Source organism: Thamnophis elegans, chromosome 5 (genome assembly GCF_009769535.1).
Source record: "Thamnophis elegans isolate rThaEle1 chromosome 5, rThaEle1.pri, whole genome shotgun sequence".
Lineage (NCBI taxonomy): Eukaryota > Metazoa > Chordata > Lepidosauria > Squamata > Colubridae > Thamnophis > Thamnophis elegans.
In genome coordinates, this window is record NC_045545.1 from 591,495 (window position 1) to 615,910 (window position 24,416).

At 39.8% G+C, this 24,416-nt stretch overlaps 1 protein-coding gene across 1 annotated transcript in view; it reads left to right on the forward strand.

Moving 5' to 3' along the window:
* CRB1 (crumbs cell polarity complex component 1) overlaps nt 1–24,416 on the forward strand; it is a 91,772-nt gene that overhangs the window by 55,738 nt on the left and 11,618 nt on the right. The window contains 5 exon segments of the mRNA XM_032217688.1: nt 1,762–2,312; nt 5,939–6,104; nt 9,260–10,154; nt 12,058–12,186; nt 16,891–17,017. Of these exon segments, the coding sequence (XP_032073579.1) occupies nt 1,762–2,312; nt 5,939–6,104; nt 9,260–10,154; nt 12,058–12,186; nt 16,891–17,017 (1,868 nt within the window).

Below are 24,416 nucleotides of genomic sequence, written 5' to 3' on the forward strand. Positions count from 1 at the left end.
GCTCCTGTAATGGATAAATAACATGAAGCTGTTGGATTGGTCAATAGAGTGGAATTATCTGTTTATTTTATTTCAAGTTCCAGCTTCTCATCTTAGAGGCTGATCTTGGGGACATTCAGCTGGAGAACATCCACCTGGGTCAATCCCCATTTTTTGCCTTTTTCCTCTTTGGGTTTCAGTAAAGGCCACTGAGAAAGTCCAAGGCGAATGCTGGCACCGAGACATCTAATTGGAAACGAGGTGATTGAACTGTAGTGAAATGAGGTACTACACTCATTAGTGGTCCCACACTATTTTAACTGAAGACCCAGGCTATTTTTTCTGCGTTGGACGATGCCAAACTGATGGATGTTTATGTGGGCCAACAACTGAGGGTGGTCCACTTCCTTCTCTCCAACCTGATTGGCTGATTTCAGCCCTTAGTTAGGACTGTAAAAACATAAGCAGGCACATAAACACTCCATTTTTTTTCAATATTAAACACAGTAATTAGTTAGCCTTTTCTTGTGCTTATCTATTCCTTACCTATTCCTCATCTGATAAAAAAAGAAATCTTGTTGAGCCTTACTTGCTGCAGTATTTGTTGAAACCTAGCAATACCCATTTTATAAAAGATAGTTTACACAAAATATATCCAACCTTCCTATATATTTCATTAGGAAATCCAGCAAAGCATAGCTATCTTCCAACTCTGTAATTCTATTCTATTCTCCTGTTCTATTCTATTCTTTATAGAAAGCACAGTGTATTAATATTTCTTTCACCATTCCCTGGGTTGCATAGGCATTAAGGCTTATTATATGATATCTTTTAATTTTTTTTCTTTAAACACTATATACAATGCATGAAATGCTCTACATTATATTGGTATTGTAATTGTTCCAAAGTATCTTGATGATTTAAAGATAAAGGTGTGATTTCTAAAGTAAAATTGGTTTTGAAGTAATTTGATGTACTTGCCAGTACATGTCATTGACATTTTTGTCATTGACCAGATTTTACCTATCACATTAAAACTAGGAAATCTGAGAAGACCCAAAGCAAAGCAGTTGCCAATCTAATGAACATTTCAAGCTGGGTGGAAATATATATTTGATAAGTACCAGGAGTGCTAAACCAGGAAGAAAATTTAGCATCACCTATCAGTGAAAAGTTCTCAGCGGCTGTTCAGTATTCTAATTGTCACTGAGCCATTTGATGTAACCCATTTTGTCTCTCTCAACCCCAATCTGATTTTCCATTGCCTTATTTCCATGCATCATAGCATATAACATATATTAGTAGAACAGTTCTTGCTGATTTGCTGTTCAGAGAAACTTGCTAACTAATCAGATTGATTTTATTGATACATTATTGGAAACATGAATTTATTAGAAACATAGCTTTGGAGTATTGAAAAAAAGAGTATGCCCCAGATTCAGCCAGACTCCAGTCATTCCATCCAGTCCTCTTCTCCTCCCAATTCCATCCTTGTTTTGAAAAGTTGGCTCCACACGGTTTATGTAACACAGGTTGACTCAAGGGATCTTGTATTTTAAATCAAGTTTAGCACCTCTACACCCAAACCAGTTCAACAGATCACAACTCTAAAATCAGGTAGAGAAGCTCATCTTTATTTTACCATTAAAAGTATAATCAGTGTCAAGTGTTTAGTTTAAATTCAGTGCTGGGCATTGCTGATCTATGATATGTTAATACTCAAATAGCATTTTTATATTAAAGAGGTCATTACTTTCTCACTTTTTCTGATGTGAAAGCAAGAATACATTCCAGGAAGATTTGGTCATGAGGAAACCACTGGATATGCTGCTTTTTCCCTAGAAGAAAGTCATGAAAATACCACAATATCAATGTTTGTGCGAGCACGCAAATCTTTTGGCTTCTTATTGGGCCTAGAAAGAAACACGTCCCTATTTCTCAAGGTCTGGCTAGAAGACGGGAAACTGGCAATGTCAGGTCTGCACTCCAACAAATTCTTAAGTATGCAGATGATGAACGACGGAAAATTCTATTTCATTTCTTTAAAAATGGGGCCAAACACAATGGACTTGTTTCAATCATCAAAAAAGTTGGGCTCTGTTTCTACACCCTTAATGAAAATACACAGAAGAGATATTCTCTACATCGGTGGATTACCAGACAAGCGAGAAACCATTCTAAACGGTGGCTTTTTCAAAGGCTGCGTTCAAGATTTAAGACTCGGCAACCACCCACTTGAATTTTACCCCGTCACTGCCTCACTGAATTCTGTCAGCAGCAAGAGCACCCTGGTCAATGTAGGTGCAGGATGCATTGGAGATGACCTCTGTAAGGTAAGAATCTGGTTTTTAAAGGTGCTGTTGCCCTTGATTAAAAAGAGTTTCCCTTTCACCTGGTGGGGTTCCTAAGCAACATGTGCTGTGGCTCACCAGCTGCCAGTGGAGCTGGAGGCAGACTCGGATGAGGAGGAGGTTGGGGAGGAACCTGGGCCAGTTCTGGACTCTGAGGAAGGCTCGGATGGGTGCTCTGTGTCGGAAGCAGAGATAGAGCCAGGGCCATCGGACACTTCCCAGCCACCAGGGAAAGCTGAGATAAGTGGGGAGGAAGAACAGCTGGGGCCTGTTCCAGATGCACGTATGTGCAGAGCTGTTATGAGAGGAGAACAACTGAGGACAAGGAGTTGACTCGGGAAGCAAGGCACATGTGGATGCTGAATGGCCCCTCCCTGGCTGGGGAATAAACAGAGGGAAAGGGGAGTGGTGGTCGTAGGAGACAACCGTTCAGATTTCTGAAGATTTGGCTCATCGTGATTTGTGCCTCAGAGGCTGCTTGCCAGAGCTTCATTTACAGCTTTGTGGCTGGACGCTCCCAGCCTGGCGATTGTCTCAAGGAACTGATAAGGTCTGTTACTGCAGTTAACTCTTTGAAGGATTATTGCCTGGGGTTTTTGGTGTGTGAATGCCATTAATTCACGGGACATAAAGAACGAGGGGTTTTCCAGGACAAGGAGTCTGTTTCTTCTTTCTGCTAAGGCTGGGTCAGAACAACACGGGACAAGAATATTAGGAATATCTCAAGGCTTTTAGTGAAAGAGGTGGGATAAAGATCAGATTTTGCCAAAGTGCTTTGCAGTTGTGGGCAATAATACCAAAAAGTGCCTGGTAGGCTGGAAGGGCAGCTCTTAAATCTCTGAAAGCAAAGCTGATGTTCATTAAGAGCAACTTGAACTCACTGTGGTTCCCAAACCAAAATATTCTAATAATTACTTTAAAACCACACTTTACAGAACAAGCCAATCATGGGGCATGTTACAGACATTTAGATCTGGCATCAAGATTCATAAAATGTTAAACAAGAAGTGAATGTTGTATTGCTGAAGAAATATAAAAGTAGCCAGAAATGAATTAGATGTATCTGCATCAAAAAAACCTCACAACTTTTAACACTTTATAAAACATGACATTCTTTTTTTAAAAAACTATTATCTGTGAATTATATGCAAGGGAATATACAGGCTTATGGAATATATTATGTTCTGGATTCCGTTTATACCATATATGTTTCACATTAAGCAGTTATTCATTTATATCTCAAATATTTAGGAGCATTTTAATGATTTCCTTATAAGCTTGCCTGATTTTCTCCTCTCAAGAGTTTGCCCTTAGACCAGTGTTTCTCAACCTTGGCGACTTTAAGTCCTGTGGACTTCAACTCCCAGAATCCCCCAGCCAGCTGGGAGTTGAAGTCCACAGGACTTAAAGTCGCCAAGGTTGAGAAACACTGCCTTAGAGCATCCCTAAGCCTCCTCTAGGCCAGTCTCTTCCTGTGCTTCTCTATGATATGGTTTCTGCTGCTTTCAAATGCTCTGGCAATGCTCACCAATACTTTCTGCTTTCTCATTATTGTTTCCTTTCTTTCCCTCCTGAGTGCCTGCGGAGGAGACTTCAATCTAAGGGATTTGCAGTAATGCAGAAGCAGACCTGGTCCCTATTTATAGACATTTTTGCCTCTCCTGCCATCCCAGGCTCAAGAGCAAGATGCAACCATAGTTAATACTATAGGGAAAAGCATGTGGTTACCAAAAAATGTTGACAAGCTATTATTTCTCTTCACAACTTGAAAGAAGTGTTTTAATGCAATAGGAATGTCTTTCAGGTCCCTTAACAGTAACTATTAAGATTTTGTTTGTTTTTCTTATGGAAATCAGACAAGTGGAGCCTGAATACATGGGTTTAAGAAAGAGCTGGCAATTTATTTTATTTCTATAGGCGGAATGGTGGAAAGGATTTTTGTTGCTCCTGTATCTGCAAGAGTTCAGGGAATTGGGAGACTGATTAAATTTTGCTTTTCCAGTATTCGGCTGGAAGATGAGCACAGATTGCTACCTAGTCTTCCTAGTGGTTTCTTAGTATTTCTAGGCCAGCTACAATTCTCGATTGCTTCAAATTATGAGAGAAACAGAAGGTCTGGGAATGCCCCGAATGACAAGCATGCTATTTGTAATCTTGGTTCTATGAGGGCTTACATGCACGTGCTCCTTGATGTCAGGACCATTAAGTGATGAACAGAAGCCAGCTCAAGGCAAAAGTAATAAAATGTATTTTTAAAAAAGGAGACAGGATCTACTTTTCATTCATTCTTCACAACTTTATAGCCTGTCAGTTCCTCTGACTTGAGAAGTCCAAAGTTATTTCTCCCTTCATCTGAACTCCTTGCTTTCCTCCAGCCTTTACACCCACTTCATTATGCATCCGGGCAGGCAGGCATTCAGTTGAAACTTGTTTTTCTGTACAGCTGAATGCACAAGGAAGTTAATAAAATTGTATAAAAGTGCAAAAAAATAAAATAAAAGTAAGACTTTAAAATTACAAATATCGAAACAACTTGCTCCCGTTTTACTCGTTTTCTGTTTGCTTTCTCTTCAATTTGTTGGAAGTTCAAAGACAAAAGAAAATCCCCAAAGAAGCAGCATTTCTACAATTAGGTTGAAAAAAGAAATTGGCTGTTTTCTATACAATATAGTGCCTTTATAATTATTACGCCAAGCAATATTGTCTGTACTGACCTGGGATTCTAATTTTTTAATTGGAAAATAATAATAAAATTATCCACAGGGGTGGAGACCTTTGTGTTGTGGGGAGTAGCTAGAGAAAGGTTAATATTTATTTTCCTTCCTCCGTTCTCTTTTTGGATCTAATCAATTCTCTCCTCTCCTGGAGTTATTAGCCCAGAGCAGGAAAAGAAATTCAGGCCCTAAAATGTTACCTATGTTCCCCACAACAACTCCCAAGCGGGTCTCCCAGCAGCCTTAGGATCTAATTTAGATCTGGAGAAAGTGGCACGGAAGATTGAACTTCCTCTCTCACAGTACCGCTATTCTCATAAAAACTGGAGCCCCCCCATGGCTGCTGGAAAGGGCAGAGAAGTTGAAAGAGTGGATCTCAGATTTCTTGCTTCCTGTCTATTTCCCAGTTGAGGCTGAAATCAGAGGTCTTCACTAACTCTGCTACCTAAGATATTTTAGCTGCTCCGGTCAGGAAATTAACTGAGAATTCTTTGACATTTGAAGCATTGAAGCCAATGGATTAAAGCCACCACCTTTTATCGGGTTTGCTTGCTGAGAAAACAGATAAATAGGCTGGAGAGGCCGCCATCTCCACTCTAAACTTTGTGTAAAAGAAACAGATGACATTTGGCCTGCAAAATGGATGGAAGGGATGGAAATTTTCCTTTAGTCCATTGGCCGCCCCGATGATAAGCTTACTCAACATCTGGAAGACCAGATCTGATACATCCCTGATTAAAATATATGAAAAATAAAGTAGACTAACTGCCACTAATGGCACTGAGTGGAAGCCAAGAGAAAGGCAGATCCTTTCTTCCCCCGTGCTCTTTTCAATTGATCGGAAAAACAGAAAACTTTGATCACCTTTCATTCCCATTCTTTTCCCCTTTTTAGTCTGCTCCGTGCCAGAATGGTGGTGTTTGCTATTCAATCTGGGATGACTTCACTTGTACTTGTCCACCAAACATGGCTGGGAAAGCTTGCGAAGAAGTGAAATGGTGTGACCTCAGTCCTTGCCCTCCTGAAGCCCAATGCCTGCCGGTGTATCAAGGATTTGAATGCAAGTGTTTCAGTTCCTCCGTTATTTCCATTGCCTTTTGCAAATTAAAGTAACAGAGTGACAGGTTTTCTGCCTCCCTTTCAGGGTAAATGGGTGATCCGCTTCTTTCGGTATGTTTGGTTTGCCATTTGTCTGAAATGTTATAGGGCCGTAATGGCGAACCTATGGCACCATATTTGCCACCACAACAGCCCTTGACTCCAGCACATGTGTGCGCACCGGCCAGCTGATTTTCAGCCTTCCAAAGGGCCGGAGGAGGCCATTTACGCCCTTCCCAGGCTTCAAGGAAGCCTCCGGAGCCTAGAGAGGGTGAAAACAGGTCCAATCACCCAACCAGAAGTTTGGGAATGAACTTCCAATTGGACCATTGGGCCATTTTTTGCCCTCTCCAAGCTAGGGAGGCTTTCTTGAAGCTGGGGAGGGTGAAAACGGCCCAATGGGAAAACTGGAAGTTCTTTCCCAAACTTCTGGTTGGGCTGTTGGGCCTGTTTCTCGCCCTCTCTAGGCTCTGGAGGCTTTCCTGAAGCCTGGGGAGGGGTGAAAATGGCCTCCTCCAGCTTTCCAGAGGGCCCAGGGGGGCCGTTTTTACCCTCCCTGGGCTTCAGGAAAGCCTTGGGACCCTGGAGAGGGCAAATCCCCCCCCATATGGTGGTTGCTCGCATATGCGCAGGTGGATCATTCGTGCATGTGCAAATCGGTTGCTCACACATGTGCAGGTGTGTGGGCACATGTGCGTTCACAATAGGGCACACATGTGTGTTATTTTGGTTGCCTAATTATTGGCATCACTAGCATAGAAAGATTCCAATTGAGGTACAATACAATACAATAGCAGAATTGGAAGGGACCTTGGAGGTCTTCTAGTCCAACCCCCCTGCCTAGGCAGGAAACCCTATTACCGTTTCAGACAAATGGCTATCCAACATCATCTTAAAGACTTCCAGTGTTGGGGCTTTCACAATTTCTGTTCCACTGATTAATTGTTCTAACTGCCAGAAAATTTCTCCTCAGTTCTAAGTTGCTTCTCTCCTTGATTAGTTCCCACCCATTGCTTCTTGTTCTGCCCTCAGGTGCCTTGGAGAATAGCTTGGCTCCCTCTTCTTTGTGAGCATGACCAGTAATTTAAAAAACAGAAGACTACAAATAGGCACCTTAGATCAGCTGATGGACTTCACAAGGCTTTGTGTGGGATGCTAAGGATCATACACTCCAAAAGTGAGCATAGTCGAGTTTAGTTTGGGAGGCAGGTACCTTAAGACTGTACAATCCATTTTGCCTCAAAGCCCACAAATGCAAATAGAGGGTTTTAATAGGAGCGCCCTGGGTTAAGCCTCATGGCTCCAGAGATAATGTAGCAATAGCAATAGCAATAGTTAGACTTATATACCGCTTCATAGGGCTTTCGGCCCTCTCTAAGCGGTTTACAGAGTCAGCATATCTCCCCCAACAACAATCCGGGTCCTCATTTTACCCACCTCGGAAGGATGGAAGGCTGAGTCAATCCTGAGCCGGTGAGATTAGAACTGCTGAACTGCAGATAACAGTCAGCTGAAGTAGCCTGCAGTGCTGCGTTTAACCACTGTGCCACCTCGGCTCGTGCAATTCAGCAGAAGAAATGGGACTGATCAGCAAGGCTCCCTCAACGGATGGTTTTGTTTTTGCTTTTAGCATTCAGAGGAACTTATATGAGTGGCTCTGATGGAAAGCTCGGTGTCAAATTTTGCCACTTAATTCCATATAGTTCCATTATTCTGAAGGTCATAGAAAATCCTTAAAAACAATAGGAGCTCCAATGTGCATTTAAGATAATGGTGGATTGAGAAGGTAGCATGAATTAACAATACATCCCATCCTCCTCTCCAAGACAAGATTGTTGTTTTAGAGATCTTCTATTTTTTTTATACCCTAAGATTCTTCAAAATAAACAATACACAAATGTAACAATAGAGAATCAATTTGTGATTGCCCAAATTTTCCTTGTTTTAGAGATATAATTTAGGACATACTGTTACTGTGTTAAATGATCAGGAATCAGGCATTCCTGGTGCTACAAATCTGAAATCATCTGGTAGTAGAATCCTCTCTATCTACTTCAGTGTTTCTCAACCTTGGCCACTTGAAGATGTCTGGACTTCAACTCCCAGAATTCCCCAGCCAGCATTCGCTGGCTGGGGAATTCTGGGAGTTGAAGTCCAGACATCTTCAAGTGGCCAAGGTTGAGAAACACTGATCTACTTTATGTGTGTTCTATATTTTGAACAAGGAGTAAAGATGGAGAGAGAAGGGAAAGATTAATTTTGTAGAGTTTTTTTTCTTATAAATTGCCAAATATCCTTAATGCTACTATGATTTGGAGCCCATAAAATCATTCACACTAGGGCCATTTGGGACAGAATTGGAATCTATGATAGTGACCGAGGCCAACTCGTTTTTCTCAGAAAGCCCCAAATTTTCAACAAATTTTCTAATTATATCACTCTATTTGCATCGTTAAGAGGAAGAAAGTGGAAGGGGAATGTTTAGATATCAGAATGTTGTCTTTTGACTTTTCAGAATCTACTCAAGGTAGTACTATTATATGTGGACTGATAAAACTGGTTGAACATTTACATGGTAGCAAAGTCATCCCGAAAAATCTAATTCTTTGTTGTTCTTGGTGATGTTGTAATTATCTACAGTTTTGCAACCCAGATTTTTTATCTGGTGCTAAGACAGTTCTAAAAACAGCATGATGCTAATTCAGTACCACTGTCCTTCTATTTGAGGATACAGTGAGATGAGGTTGAACCTTTAAACTGACCTCAAATGCCCTCCTCTTCTTCTCTTCTGGCAAATTATTTCAGATGTGCATCTTCATGCTAATTAGTTGCAGGTTTCTTAAAGTTTTAACACATTTTTCAGCTCTATAATCACACCAATTACTACAAACTCAGGACAATTAATGGAATAATAAGTATGGGATATCAATATTTTAGACAACAGGGAGAAAATAATCAATTCTCTAACCCTTCTGTTTCACATAAGTGGTTTTTTTAAAATTGCTAAGTACTTTTGGATTCAGGCGACATGGAAACCACAGTGGATTCTCCCACGAATATATAGAGATGATAGCACTAGCCTTATGCAGTAAATTAATTCTTCCCATCTCTGCTCAGGTATCTCCAATGCCATTTTTAATGGCCGAAGCAGTGCCATCTTTTATAGAAGCAATGGGAAGATCAGGAGAGATCTCACTAATATAACCTTTGGTTTTCGGACTCGAGACTCAGATGTGACCCTTCTTTATGCCGAGAAGGAGCCAGAGTTCTTCTCTGTCAGTATTCAGGATGCCACATTGTTCTTTCAGCTGCAAAGTGGTAATAGTTTTTTCACCTTGAGCCTGGCTAGTTCCCTATCAGTGAATGATGGGAAATGGCACAAGGTCACCTACTCTATGATAGAGCCACTGTCTCAGTCATCACAATGGCGTATTGACATAAATGATGAGCGAGACCATGCTACAAGTACTGTTGCCACTGGAAACCTTAACTTCCTAAGAGAAGGCACAGATGTCTATCTGGCTGACAAAGCTTTTGATAAAGAAGATGGGCTGAGAGGGTGCATGAGCACCGTAGAGATTGGTGGAATTCATCTCTCCTACTTCGACAATATTAGAAAACCACAAGAAGAGCAGTTTCTCAAGGTCTCTGCCAATTCTGTTGTCACTGGTTGCCTTAAGCTGGATGCCTGCCGCTCAAATCCTTGCTTGAATGACGGGCTGTGTGAAGATTTTTACAGCTATTTTCGCTGCAGATGTGCCAAGGGATGGACTGGATCTCAATGTGAGCTCAGTGTGGATGAATGCTCTTCAAACCCTTGTCTCCATGGAAATTGCACTGACGGGATATCAGCTTACAAGTGTGTATGTGATCCTGGATACAGAGGAACGAGGTGTGAAGAAGACATAGATGAGTGTCTCGGACATTTCTGTGAAAATGGAGCCACGTGTGTAGATGGCATTAATGGTTATTCATGCCTCTGCGCTGGGAATTTCACTGGAAGATTTTGCAGGTATGGTAACAAAGCTTTGATAAAGATAGTCATTCACTACGAGTAGTTAGAGATGCAGTTTGATGTAGTGGTTAAGGCACAAGATCAGGAAGTGGGAAATTGTTCTAGTCTCATCTTAAGATACAAGCCAGCTTGGTGATTTTGGGTCAGCCACTCGCTCTCAGCCCTAGGAAAAAGGCAATGCAAACCACTTTTGAAAGCTTGCCACGAAAAGGGCAGGGACCTGTCCAGACAGTTGCCAAGAGTCAGTACTTACTCAAAAAGAAAAAAAAATAGAATGTATGGCAAAGGCTTTTAATATAGAAACAGGAATGGATCCTAACTTTCACATACCTATAATAACTACAGTTCATGGGGGCAATTTGGCACGGAGAAATAATCAAAAATAGGGAGAGGAGGAAAGAAATAAGTCACCACATTGAGACTCCAGAGCTCAAAATAGCCCCCATCCTCGAATGGTTCTTCACTGACAAACAAATAGCCATTGAGTTTTAGTATTACATTTAATGCATTATCTAAAATGCAAACAGTTACAGTATTTAAGACTTTTCCAAAACTCTTATTCTGATATGTTTTCTTTCCTTTTCTTTCCTTTTATCCTTGTCCCCGAGAGTGAGTTAGGTGGCCATATAAATTTTCTTAAATAAAATAAATAATCTCTCTTGGCAATTAGATACACTATCAAAAGAATAATCTTAAGCAAATATATCAGAAAAAATGGGTGATGGGGATTGGCATTTTTCCTGAGAGAATTTTTCCTCCTCTTGTGAGAACACAAATGCAAGCAGCTCATAACCCAACAACATTTGGGAAGGGGGTGTGGGATTTGGAAGTACAGTCTTTAGATTATGCAGCAGAAATTGTAGGGAAAATTAGGATTTTGGAATCCAGGGAAGGTTGAAAGAGATTTTAAAGCACACTCTTCATAGACCTGGTTAGCTGTTAGATGAGAGACCATTCAAGAATTCCAGAGCTGTAGATTAGGCTGGAAAATTGGACAAGAATGTAGTGGCAAACCATTGTAACAAAAAAAAGTACCACACCTCTCTGCTCTTCATTTTAAGCAACCCATTTTTTAAAAACTCTCCCACGAAAGCCTAAAAAGAAGATACATTAATTTCAGGGAGACACTTCCTAAAATTAGCCCCTCCCTTTATTTGGGTTAGCCCTTCTTCCAGTTCACCTTCCCCTGGTCTAGGACAATTCCCCAGAGCCAACTCAGGAGTTACACTAATATCAAAGAAATAGTGGAAGAGGATCGTTGAAGAAAGGATGCAAAAGGAGGGACAGAATGAAATGTGAATGGCAAAAATTAAAATATGTTATTTACTTTAGCAGTAGCAGTTAGACTTATATACCGCTTCATAGGGCTTTCAGCCCTCTCTAAGCGGTTTACAGAGTCAGCATATCGCCCCTCACAGTCTGGGTCCTCATTTCACCCACCCCGGAAGGATGGAAGGCTGAGTCAATCTTGAGCCGGTGAGATTTGAACCGCTGAACTGCAGATAGCAGTCAGCTGAAGTGACCTGCAGTACTGCACCCTAACCACTGCGCCACCTCAGCTCTACTTTAATTAAATAAATAAAATTGTTAAATTGTCACCCAGTGAGTTGTACCATAGCAAGTTGGTCATGATGAGTTGGCCATGGAGAGTTGGCCACAGCAAGTTGTCTCTGGCAAGTTGTCCCATTCTGTCTCCCATTCTAGAAAAAGACCTCAAGAAGTCTCTTATTTATATATTTGTTATCTGATTACTTGGAAGTAATCACCTCTACTTAGTCTTGCATGAACCCAAGAGAAGAGTCAGTAGATTTCATATCAGGGTTTTAATATATTAAAAATAGAAATGCTTTGAATGAATATTGGGACATTACTACAGACGTGTGTTTTTCCCCCACTATAGGCGCATACGATTGCCTTCAACACTGTGTGGGAATGAGAAGAGAAATATCACCTGTTACAATTACGGCAACTGCACTGAGTTTGAAGGACGCTTAGCGTGCGTGTGCCTCGCAGGCTTTGCAGGGTTACAGTAAGACCCTTTGATGTGTCATATCTGATTTGAGAATGAATGTATAATTTTTCATGCAACGGCACAATGCCATGGATTAACTATTAGGTCTGCAAAAACATTTTTTTTCGAGAACTGTTTTGGTTATTCCGTGTAATCTTTATGTTTTTTGGTGCGCTGAATCCGAAAATGACCTCCATTTTGTCATAGGACATCACGTTTCCTGACAATTTAGGTAGCTATGTTAAATAAGGCAATACCTCAAAATAAATGGAAATAGACTTATAAAATTAAAGTTTTATTACAATATTTTCATGAAAATCCTTTTTTGAAGTGAAATGAGCTCACCTACACACACTAAACTCGATTCTTCTTCCTTGTGAGGCTCTTCTTGGTGCATTTACGCTTGTGAGTAGCATCTGGAATGTCTCTCTGAAGCATCCAACAGTAGTCTGCCATCATTGTAATGCTCCACTTTCCCTGGTATCTCCTTTCCATCCCTTTAATGTCTTGGTGGAATCGTTCACCTTGTTCCTCACTCACAGCTCCAAAATTTTCAGGAAAGTAGTCAAGGTGGGACTGGAGGAAATGCACTTTCAAACTCATCAGGTAACCTAAAGTTTGAAAGGCTTTCAGAATTCTTCCGATGATCTTTTTGTAGTGAGGATCTTTGTTATTGCCTAAAAATTTCTGTACGACTTCTTTAAATGCCATCCACCCTTCTTTTTGAGGATCTGTCATGGTATTGACAAACTCTTGATCAACTATAAGCCTTCTAATGTCTGGTCCGACGAACACACCTTCCTTCAATTTTGCCTCCGACAGGCATGGAAACTTGGTGATCAAGTATTTGAAGCATTCTCCATCTCTTGGAGAAAGGTTTTTTTGTGAATTAATTAATAGTAATTTGGACTTTAAATTTGGTTAAAAACCCATAATATAAAAATATACCAAAATGTTTTTAAAAATTGATAAATTTGAAGACAATTTTGCATGTTGTGGCAAATCATGACGTCTAGGAGTTTTTTCAATATTTTATTTGTTTTCAGCCCACCAAAATACATGGAAATTAGATGAAAATAATCAAACAGCTTTTTAGTCGCAGGCCTGTGTATTACAATCTAATTCAGCCAATGCTGGGCTTGGCAGAAATATTAGGTTGGTTTACTAAAATAATGTATCACCTTGCTATTAATTCAATTGCAGAAGCAGTGAAAAAAAATAAAACACAACCCACACAAATGTGTTTGGAAGGACTCACTCCAACATGAAGGTTTCACATTAGCTATTTTGTATAAGGTGGGATCATTTTTAAAAAAGTAAAATAAACTTAGTTCATGAATGAGAGTATGTCAGTTACAAAATGCCATAACTTCAAAAAGTTTGGAAGATATTGTGATCATCTCCAGAAAGCCATACTACATGGTTTCTCTGCACATGTAGATAAACCCTACATATAGCGCAAATCACGATTTGCTTTACCTTATGGTTCCATGGACTTTAGCTCCCTGCGCACTCCATTTACAGAATGAACAACGTTCCTCAAATCCCACATTGCTACTTTCAGAATAATCTGCAATCTCTGGAGTTCATCCTGTAAATACTACCTACAAACAACGCTTGACACCCACCTTAGTTCTCTCCAGTTATAAGGACTCAACTCTCAAACTTTTGATGTAACTAAGAATTCTGGTGGTTGGAATCCACAAATATAAAGAGAACAACCTAGATTGGGGAAGGCTAATGTAACCAATGAAACCTGAAAAAACCTTATAGGAGAACAATAAAAGTATGTTTTACAGCCTCACTCCCCTGTTCACAGCTGAATCACTTTTAACAAAAATGCAAGTGAAACTGCATGGATTGTTTAATGTGAAATATGAATGATACGAAATATTTCTGGCTATCAACGCAGGCAGAATTTGGCACTCACAGCCATGATATGGCCCAAATATCCAAAGAAAACATTAAATACCAGCTCATGTAGATTTAAGGATGAATTAAGAATATTCAAAAAGCAACGGTGCATTTTTTTTCATTCTCTTTATAACAAGAAGAAAATGCATGTTCTGCTGATCTAGAAACCTAATTACTACAATTAAAGAAATTAAAATAATTATATTTTTAACCTTATTAGTTAGCAAAAAGTTTTAGCTTTTCAGTAATGAATAAATGACATTGTGTATCACTTCCTATATTCTTGACATATAATAAGGGTCCCTGCAAGTTTTAGGATTATTCTACCTGAACATATATTCCAAACCAATTCTGAAATCTTTATTTTAAATATTGTAAACTGCCCAGAACTTTTTTCATGTCATGTGGCCTGAAATCTTTTTTTAGATCAGATTGATTTTTTAAAATTCTTCTTCTAGTTTGCTATAGATAAATGAATTAAACCTTGATTTCTGTTTGAAATATTTTCACAGTTATGTTTAAAGTTCTCAAAGTGTTTGCCATCTTGGAACTCTTGTTACAACACTTCAGACATTTCCTATACACAAATACATACATACATACATACATACATATCTATATCTATATCTATCTCTATCTCTATCTCTATCTCTATCTCTATCTCTATCTCTATCTCTATCTCTATCTCTATCTCTATCTCTATCTATCTCTATCTATCTATCTATCTATCTATCTATCTATCTATCTATCTATCTATCTATATATATATATATATATATATATATATATATATATGACATTACAAAATTTGCTATAGCATTATCAATACTTACTAGATTTCATCTGTTTTCTGTGTGTTCAAAGAGCATAAACTAACAGATATCCCAACTTTCTAAATATAGTTGCTATTGTTTTTTTACAAACAGCAGAGTATTCATATGAATTTACATTGAACAATATATCTAATTCACTTCAAATATTTCTTCATGTCACTGGCATCTTCAGCATTCCCAAATCTGCAATCGACCCAACATCCAGCAACGCAGAAAAATCTATTGGTTTTTATTATTAATATCCCTTTCTCTTTTCTGATTTTTTTGCCTGCTTTGTCCTTCTCTGGTCCCATTCCGGTTTCCTTTCATTAAAATGCAGCTTTTAAAAAGGAAAGCATTACTCTCATCTATGAAAACTATTAATCTTGACCTCCAAAGAAGGTCAATGTTGTTAACTCACTTTCTGCAGGGAGATGTTTTCAGTGACGTGTGGTGAGGTTTATCCCGCCTCTATGTCGAACATAGCACGCTCCCCGCGTGGGCTCCCTGGTTTCCCGCGTGGGCTCCCCGGTTTCAAGAAAGTGCTTTCTTGAAAGCAGGCAAAAGCCATCCTGCTATGTCAGACATAGCACCGGGGAGCCCGCCAGCAGAAGTGGGTCTTTTACCCGCCTCTGCTGGTGGGCTGGAACTTTTTTTCTTTCTTGAAAGCGGGCAAAAGCCGCCCTGCCGCTATGTCCGACATAGAGGCGTCCCACCTCTATGTCAGACATAGCGCCGGGGTGGCCAAAAGCCCTGCCGCTATGTCTGACATAAAAAAGTGCCAGCTCCCAGCAGAGGCTGGTAAAACACACACAAACACAAATTACTTACAATAATACAATTACTTACAAATTACATTAATTTTGAATTCCTCCTCCCTCCGACCCACATACCTTTTCCAGCTGTTTCAGAGAGGATTTCAACTCTGCTCTTGTCCGCCACGATGAAAATATGTAAAAATGTAAAAGGAAAAAGGCAAGAGCTGCTGAGGTCAGGCTGGGTTAGCTGCTCCCAGAGTCCCCAATGGACGACTCTGCTTAACTGTTTAAAAAAGCCTCTTTAAAAAGCGCCCTCTACAGGGGGAGGCGAGAGAACCAAGTGCCTCATCTACATAAGGAATTTTTCGGCTTTTAACCCTTGCTTAACTTTGCTCGAGTGATCATAAAGTCAGACTAAATGAGATACAGATTCTCCCGCCTCCTCCTGTAGAGGGCGCTTTTTTAGAGGCTTTTTTACACAGTTAAGCACTAAGCAGAGTCATCCACTGTGACTCTGGCAGCAACTAGTACTTAGCATAGAGTAGGCCTCCTCCGAATTCCATCCGCCAGTCAGTGCCGACTGGCGACTACGCGGAGGAGAGCCTTTTCTGTTGCAGCTCCGACCCTGTGGAACGACCTCCCCGTTGAGATTCGTACCCTCACCACCATCCAGACCTTCCGCACAGCCCTTAAGACCTGGCTCTCCCAGCAGGCCTGGGGATAGGTTCCCAATTTACCCGCCCGAGTGTTGACTGTGGAATGCAAGTTGTGTTTTATTATTTTATTTTGCTCACTTATTGTTTGTTTTCTGGTATTGCACCCCCTTCCCTGTGATTGTAAGCCACCCTGAGTCCCCTCAGGGAAAAGGGCAGCCTATAAATCTTAATAAAATGTCTAAAAAAAATTTCTAAACTACCTCAGCCTGACCTCAGCTCTTGCCTTTTTCCTTTTACATTTTGTTTTCTTTTCATGATGACAGTGGTGAGGCCCTGCCTCCCCTGCCTCCCCTGACTGCACATCACTGGATGTTTTATACTTAGATTCTCTTAATACCCAGCATAGACCTTGATGACTTGAGATAACAGGAAGTGAAGCCCTGTTAGAACCTGGAAGAATCGGGTTGAGGAAAGGAGGCTTAAACCATTTCAGAGCCCTTGAAAAGAGAAAGCCAGATTTATTTCCCTAGGCTTTCTTTTCGGACAGCTGGTCTACATACTAATCTAATGTTTGCTTTGCAGATGTGAAGTGGAGATCAATGAATGCAACTCTAATCCATGCCTCAATGGGGGCGTCTGCCAGAACCAGATCAACAAATTTTACTGTTTCTGTGATGTGAATTATGGTGGCATTCGCTGTGAAGTAGATGTAAGCGACATCTCCTTTTTTATCTCTCTCTTCTTGTGGCAGAATTTCTTTCAGCTACTTTCTTACCTCGTTCTCCGCATGGATGATGACCCAGCCATAGAATGGGGTGAACCAGATGATTACCAGTGAAAGGGTTATTTGAAAGCCATCAAAACACAGCAGAAGATATCTTGGCCAAAGTGAAAGTAAAACTAACAGCAAATCTAAAACCTCTAACCATGTTTTGCAATATTTCAGGTAGATGTAAAGTCCGTCACTGCAATGATTTGGAGTTGTTATTGCAATGGTAAACACAGAGGCAGATCTGTGATACTTGATACTTTTAAAGTGATGGACAAGTCAGGGAAAGGTTCCAAAAACAGATCTCCATTTTCACTTGCTGATAATGTCTTCTAGTTTGGATTTGTTCAGCAGTCTGGTTTTTATCCAATCTCCTCCTTTGATATTGTAAGATGCAAAAACAAACATCTTTGACTTTAAAACAGGGGACGCAGCCTACAGGCTCAGAGTTATATAGAGCGCACCCTATGTATCCGGAGCGCTTCCTAATGTTGCTGCTAAATTGTAATTTTAATATGATAGAAAGGGAAAAGTGTGTCAGGAATAGAGATTAATCATATTATCAGTTTGAAATTAATTTTGATTTCAGTGTACTTACATTAAATCCAATTTAGTTTCACTTTGGTTTCCTTTACATTTTGCAGCTTGAGCATCAAGAGGCTATTTATTCCCTTCCTTTTTTAAAAAAATGGTCATTTTCTTCCAATACTTTGAAATCACCAAGTATTTCTGACTTTCAAAATGTTATCACTGATCTTAAGTGTCTTAATTTGTGCACATGGGTGTGCATGCATGTAACATCTGAATGGATGCCTTTGTATGACATTAGATATATTGTACACAGGCATTTTTAACCATAACCCCCTTGTTTCAGGATTCTTAAAACCACTCCAGCTTCCTGCAGTCCAGACATTTATTAGAGGGATGTCATTGAGAGTAGATAGTTTAGTTTAGTTGCAGCTAAAATCATAATTATTTTTACAGATTGATTCAAATGTAATGATCAGATTAATATGTTCCCCAATTACATTTTAAATTACACACTGAACTCCGATCATAACGAAATCAATGATATACTTGGGTGCTCCTACGAACTTAAAGCACTCACTTCAGAAAAGTGCTGTTCCAAATTGTCCTAATAATGGAGTCACTCTAGGTTCAGTTGATTTATGAATAAAGTTACTTTGTCTTGCTAAGATTTAATGCTAGCCTGTCCCACCCAGTTCCTTTACTGCTGCTTCACCATCTTTAGTAGGTAGACCCACATTTGGGCTTGTAGCAATAGCACTTAGACTTATATACGGCTTCATAGTGCTTTACAGCCCTCTCTACATGGTTTACGGAGTCAGCATATTGCCCCCAACTGTCTGGGTCCTCATTTTGCTGACCTCGGAAGGATGGAAGGCTGAGTCAATCTTGAGCCATTCAGAATCAAACTCCTGGAGTGAGCCGTGAGTTAGCAGTATTCTAAGCATTGCACCACCATGGCTTGTATTGAGGTGCAGCCCTTATTTTTCTATCAAAACTCTTGGTATCCTTTCATCTCCATGAACAGGCGGATGGTATCTAGCATTACCATCTTAAGTGGAAAGTGAATTGATAATGACATGGGATGAATGCAGAATGAATGAATTTCATATTCAGTTCATTAACTGTGCTCCAAAGCAAAAAATAATGCATGGCTATCTATATTTTAAAAAGGACTTTTATTCCGGCACAGAATAGTCTGAATAAATACTTTTTCTTTGTTTCGTATCGAAAATGGCTGTAGCACTGAGTTGAGTAAGATAGAAGAAAGATGCTTTGCTAATATTACATTATGGTAGACAGTTCTGATTGCTGTACATAATTTTTTTGAGTATCTTGCCAACCCCCTCCCCCCCCAAAAATAGAAAATATCTAAGCAACACAAATGACGTTGCAATAATAAATTATGTTATAGGTTTGGAATATGGGGAAACTACAGAATTTGTAAGAATGGTTGCTGTCAAAGAGATCTTCTACAATATAAAAATGAAAATGAAAAATTTGTCCCATGAGGTTATTCTGCAGAATATGCAAGGCATGTATACATCCCCTCCTCAAAATGTATTTTGAAATTGTGGTATCAGATACTACGGTGCAAATCTGTATTTAAAATGTGTCATTAAAATAACCAACAGCCATTCCTTCATATTTGTTCATAAAATTTAGATATCATCTCATTCTCAGAGTAACTCTGGGGTGTTTTCAGCTAAAAGCATAAAACATATTTTTTTAAAAACTCTTATTCCATATATACATGCCGCTAAGTCCATTAACTCCTCCAATCGTGGAAATGACGCCTAACACCTTGATTATTAAATCCACCCTCCAAATTCATTGTACATCTGTATTCTTTTACCACATTCTGCCTGCATTAGCATCTCTGTCTTTGTGCAAATAATAAACCTTCTGCTTTCGTCATGCTGACTCTTTCTTTCTCATTTGCGTCTCTCTGTGCTATTCTCATTGTCTTTGAGGATGTCATGATTTATAAAGGTTTAGGCACACTTAAGATCCATGCAGCTCCTTTGAAAGCTGAAGCAAGGCTGTTTCCAAACTGTACTATACCTGAGCCCTGAGGTGTGTGATTACTTAAACATCTCTCGAGAGAAGCGTCTTTCACTAAAGACTAAAGCTGGGAGGATCAACCCTCCCTCAGGACAGAAAGCCTTCTTTTCCAATTCCAGAATACATTTGGTGCCTGCTATTTTGATTTTACCAAATGTCAACTGAAATATATACACACATACACATTCTCTCTCTCTCTCTCTCTTCTCTCTCTCTTCTCTCTCTCTCTCTCTCTCTCTCTGTGTTTGTACTGCATGAAATTTGTTTGTTTACATTTAAAATTCTCTCTCTGGTTCCGACCCATTACTTTTCTGAATCAGCAACTTTCTTACTAACTGTCAGCCATTAGAGTAGAATAAACAGTAGACTATAACAGTCCTTAACTAGCGCTATCTAAATAATCAAGGCATGAACCCTGGGCTGTTTCTTGGTCTGAAAATGCAGCACTCATTTTCCAGATTCAAAGCCTACAGGCTCCCCTTCAGAGTTACCTTTTCCTAGTATGCAATAACCAAATCCAGACCTGGGTAGGACTGTATCTCCAGGGTTAATATTGGTGCATTCTTTAAAAAAATGACAGCCATATATTACAGAGTTACACTTCTCCTAATAATGTTGAAACCACGAATAAGCATGGCAAATATTAGTAACGATGAATTCAAAACTGAAAAAATCCCCTATGACACTGGGATTTTTGCCTGTTGGAGGGGCCTTGATGTATTCATTAATTGCAATTGGTAGTTAGACGTATACATCCTAATGGCACTTAAATTACAATAATAAATGCCTACCGCTTCAACTTCATAAATAATTTATTCCATATTTGCATAGTTGTTTCTATGCAGTTATTCTTGACTAATTATCGTACTGACGAAAAAGGTGTCAAACCCTGAATAACAACCTTTCCTTCCGTTGGCAAATCTTTTGCCTTCATCTCGCATCTCCATCTTTCATTTGTGATCTTACTGCCGTTCTTATATCTGCTCATTTTGTGAAAGCAAAACAAATTAATAGTAATCCTATTAAAATAAGAAAGAATAAGCAAAATGCGCTTTGGCCTTTGGCTCGGCAATATAATGTGAATTTGAGGGATTTTAAATCAACTCCCAAATGAGTAGTATATTCACCAATAGGAATTATGGCCTTGGTATAAATATATTTCTTATTTGTTTATTGTACTCTCGGGCAGCACTGCAGATTTGAACTACTGAACGGTAATACAAAGGCTACATTGAATGAAGTTTGACTCCAGATGACGTCACAGACATATTCATGCAGTGCAGAAGTATCTTCTTTGAGAATGTTTTTTCTACTTCTAAAACCCATAACCTTGTACTTTCTGCCTCCAAATACTAACCAGGTCTACTTAGCCTGTGCTTAGCCTTTGAACCTAATAAGGTCACAGAGGTACTTTCACTTGTTGAGACAACCACTGTTAGATTCGGTGGCCTGATGTGGCTAAGAACTAAGGCTGTGAGAAGCATTAAACTGTAATTACAAATACTTGTGGTTCCTTTATATTAGGGTTATTTTCATACAGTGTCCAGATTATAATGGAGACCTAGTTCTTGTTCCTTCATTTTTCATAGAACAATAATTGAAAGGATCTCTTTTATGGAATTATTCAGGTAGTTACAAATAGTGAAATAGTGTTTATTTTCCTTCATTATAAAAGAAGTCCACTTCAAACTTCTTTTGAAGTGGATTTCTACTTCATGCTGCACTAATCTATTTTTTCCATTTATATAACCTTTGAAAGAAGAGGTTGCTTCTCAAAAGGAGTTTAATAATAATCTAATACCACAGCTTTGCAAGTTGTCTTGGAGCCAGTTTGATCTAGTGGCACCAGGCTAGAAAGCAAGAGTCCGTGAGTTCAAGTCCAGGGATGGGCTGCTACAGGTTCACCCAAGTTCGGGAGAACCTGTAGTTATGGCCGGTTCAGAGAACTTCCAAATCCCACCACCCCTGGATGGCCCCTCCCGGCCTGGAAACGGGCCCTTTTCTGGTCTCCCCCAGAAGGCCTCTGGAGCCTGGGGAAGGTGAAAATGCCCCCCCACTCGTGGTGCAGGAGGCCAACTAGGCCACGCCCACCATGTCCACACTCACCCAGCAACCGGGCAGAGAACCCCTTGCTGAAATTTTTGAAGCCCACCCCTGTTCAAGTCCATGAGTTCAAGTCCTACCTTAGCCATGAAAGCCAGCTGGATGACAAGGCCAATCACTCTCTCTCATCCCAACTCACCTCACAGGGTTGTGGTTGGGGGGGGGAATAGTAGGAGGAAGTGTGTTAAATATATTCACCCCATTGAGTTATTTGTAAAAATAATAAAGACAGGATATAAGTAAACAACTACATAATAAAATTGGCTTCCAGTAGAGTTCTGTCGAAGGTGCTAGCTATTATCTATAAAATCCTGAAAGGGGCAGGGAACAGTTACTTGTGGGATCACCTGTTGATCATGATTTTTACCCATCAACTTCTTCAGAGTATGCATGTTCTGGGTCACATCTGCTGGCCCCCAGCCTTATCCTTTCTCTGTGGCAGATTCCATTGGGATAGAACAGCATCTCCTTGAAGATCCAGGTGGCCCTCACCCTGTTAACCTTTCGTAAGATGCTTAAGACCTGGCTATTCCCCAGGCATTTGAGTCAGAAGGTTACGTGAGTTCTGCTGCTATTGATGTGATTGTTAAGACTGTTTTATCTTTGGCTCGTATGCTGTGGATCGTGTTTTTATCCTTGCATGCCAGAATACAGTCAGAATTATGAGATGGGTGGCCATACATCCTTTAAATCCATCAATCAATCATTCAACTTCTGGAGGTCTACCTACACGCAAAGTTCATTAGAAGCGTAGCTCCTTGGTTCACATCTTTAATATTTCTGTCTTAGGTGGCATCTGAGACTTCTTCCCAAGCTGTTTTTTTAGGAAAAAACAGTATCTTTAGAAAGTCAGGCAATTAAAGTCCTGCCAGAATCTGAGCTCAGAACGAAAACTGTAGGTAGTGAATTAATCCCTGAAAATAGAAGATGGTTCTTTTCTCTAGCATATTTGATATTAATGTATGCTGAAATCTAATCGAGATAGATCAGTCATGTTTTCACTTAGTGACCACTTTACTTAATGACCAAATTGCTGGTCCAAATGGTGGTCACTAATGAGAACTACCTGTGTGATCCACTTCTAATTATCAGAAGTGATCATTTCTGTCTTTTTATTGTTGCTGTTTGTTCACCAGCATTATTTGGTTCCTAAGTACTGCAAATCTATGCAGGTATCTGAATATAGGACAGATGAACAGAAGCACATACCCCCCTCCCAAAATTTACCAAACTCTTTAATTGATACATTGATACTCAGGACCAACTTTTTCCACTCGTAAAAGCTCCTAATTTAGAAGATAGGTTCATTTATTACTGAGTTACGTTTACATCTTCCTCCAACCTTCAGATTTTCAATCGCTACACAAATGCATAGGTATAAATAACCAAACATTTTTTATATTTTAAAATATCCACAGCTGCCAAGGTGTTATGCAATACTAGTCCTCAACCTTAAAAAATAAAAAAAGAAGAAACCTGAAATGGCTTTTTGGATTTTCATGCAAATGCAGCCCTTCATTTCTACGTTTGTGGCATATCCTCCTGCTATAAGTGCAGATGCTAAAGCTAAATGATTCCCCCATAGCTACAACAGATGCATTGGTGGGCTGTACTTGATCGTGTTAAAAGCATAACAGATGCTGCGTTGCATTCATTAACTATGCATCCATGTCTGTCTGTCTCTCTGTCTGTCTTTCTAAATCTTGGGCACTCACCTTGTTTGCTTCTTCTGGGTATTGTATTGGTATTTATTATACTTGTATGCCGCCCTATTCCCGGGGGAGTTGCCTGGAAAGAGACGTCCAAGAGATGAGCAGTGGCACTCATCTGTGGTGATAGCAGGCTAAATATAACCTGGAGACAACACTATGTAAAAATGACACAAAATGTCCTAAGAAGGAATTCTGGGAATTGGTGACTCCCTAATGAGGTTTAATAAAATTTTATAAACTCACTAATGCTAAGAAATCATGGTTTCAGATTGTTGGGTCCTCCTGCAAGAACCATTCAGCCGTGGTTCATCTTGTTCCCCTTTTTTTAAAAATAATAATAATAATAAAGGTTCCTCAAAATGGCATCTCCTTTTTTCTACAAACTTAGTTCAAAACACTTTCTGTTTGCAACAGACTCGCAAGTACTAAGAACCAGGGCTATGTTAAATATTACAACAAGCAAAATCTGTGGGAGGATATCGGTGTAGCAAATGATGTTTTGTTTTATTATTTTGTTAACCATCGTATTTAATTTGTATGGCTAGTGTCTCCGTGGTGTCTTGTTTGTACTTCTGTCAAGCCGGTTGTTCACTTTCTTTGAAAAGCAAAACAAACACAAAATGAAAAAGGAGAGATTAAAAGGAAGCACAAAGTGCCTGTGACGCCTCCCCTTGCTTCTGTCGAGCAGCCGAAAAATGAAAACACACCGCTAGTTAAAAAGAAGCCCAGCTCCATTGGCTAGGAGGCAATTACGGATAATGAGATGTATGGATGGGAATAGATCATTTCAACTTTCTCGGCATATTTTAGGTGAAATCTTCTCCCTTGGGTTTCCTCTTGTTCTTTTCCCCCACTGCATCCCACCACTTCACACCACCTTCCCAGTGGAATAAGAACTTCTGGCACCAGGAGAACCCGTGGGAAACTCCCGA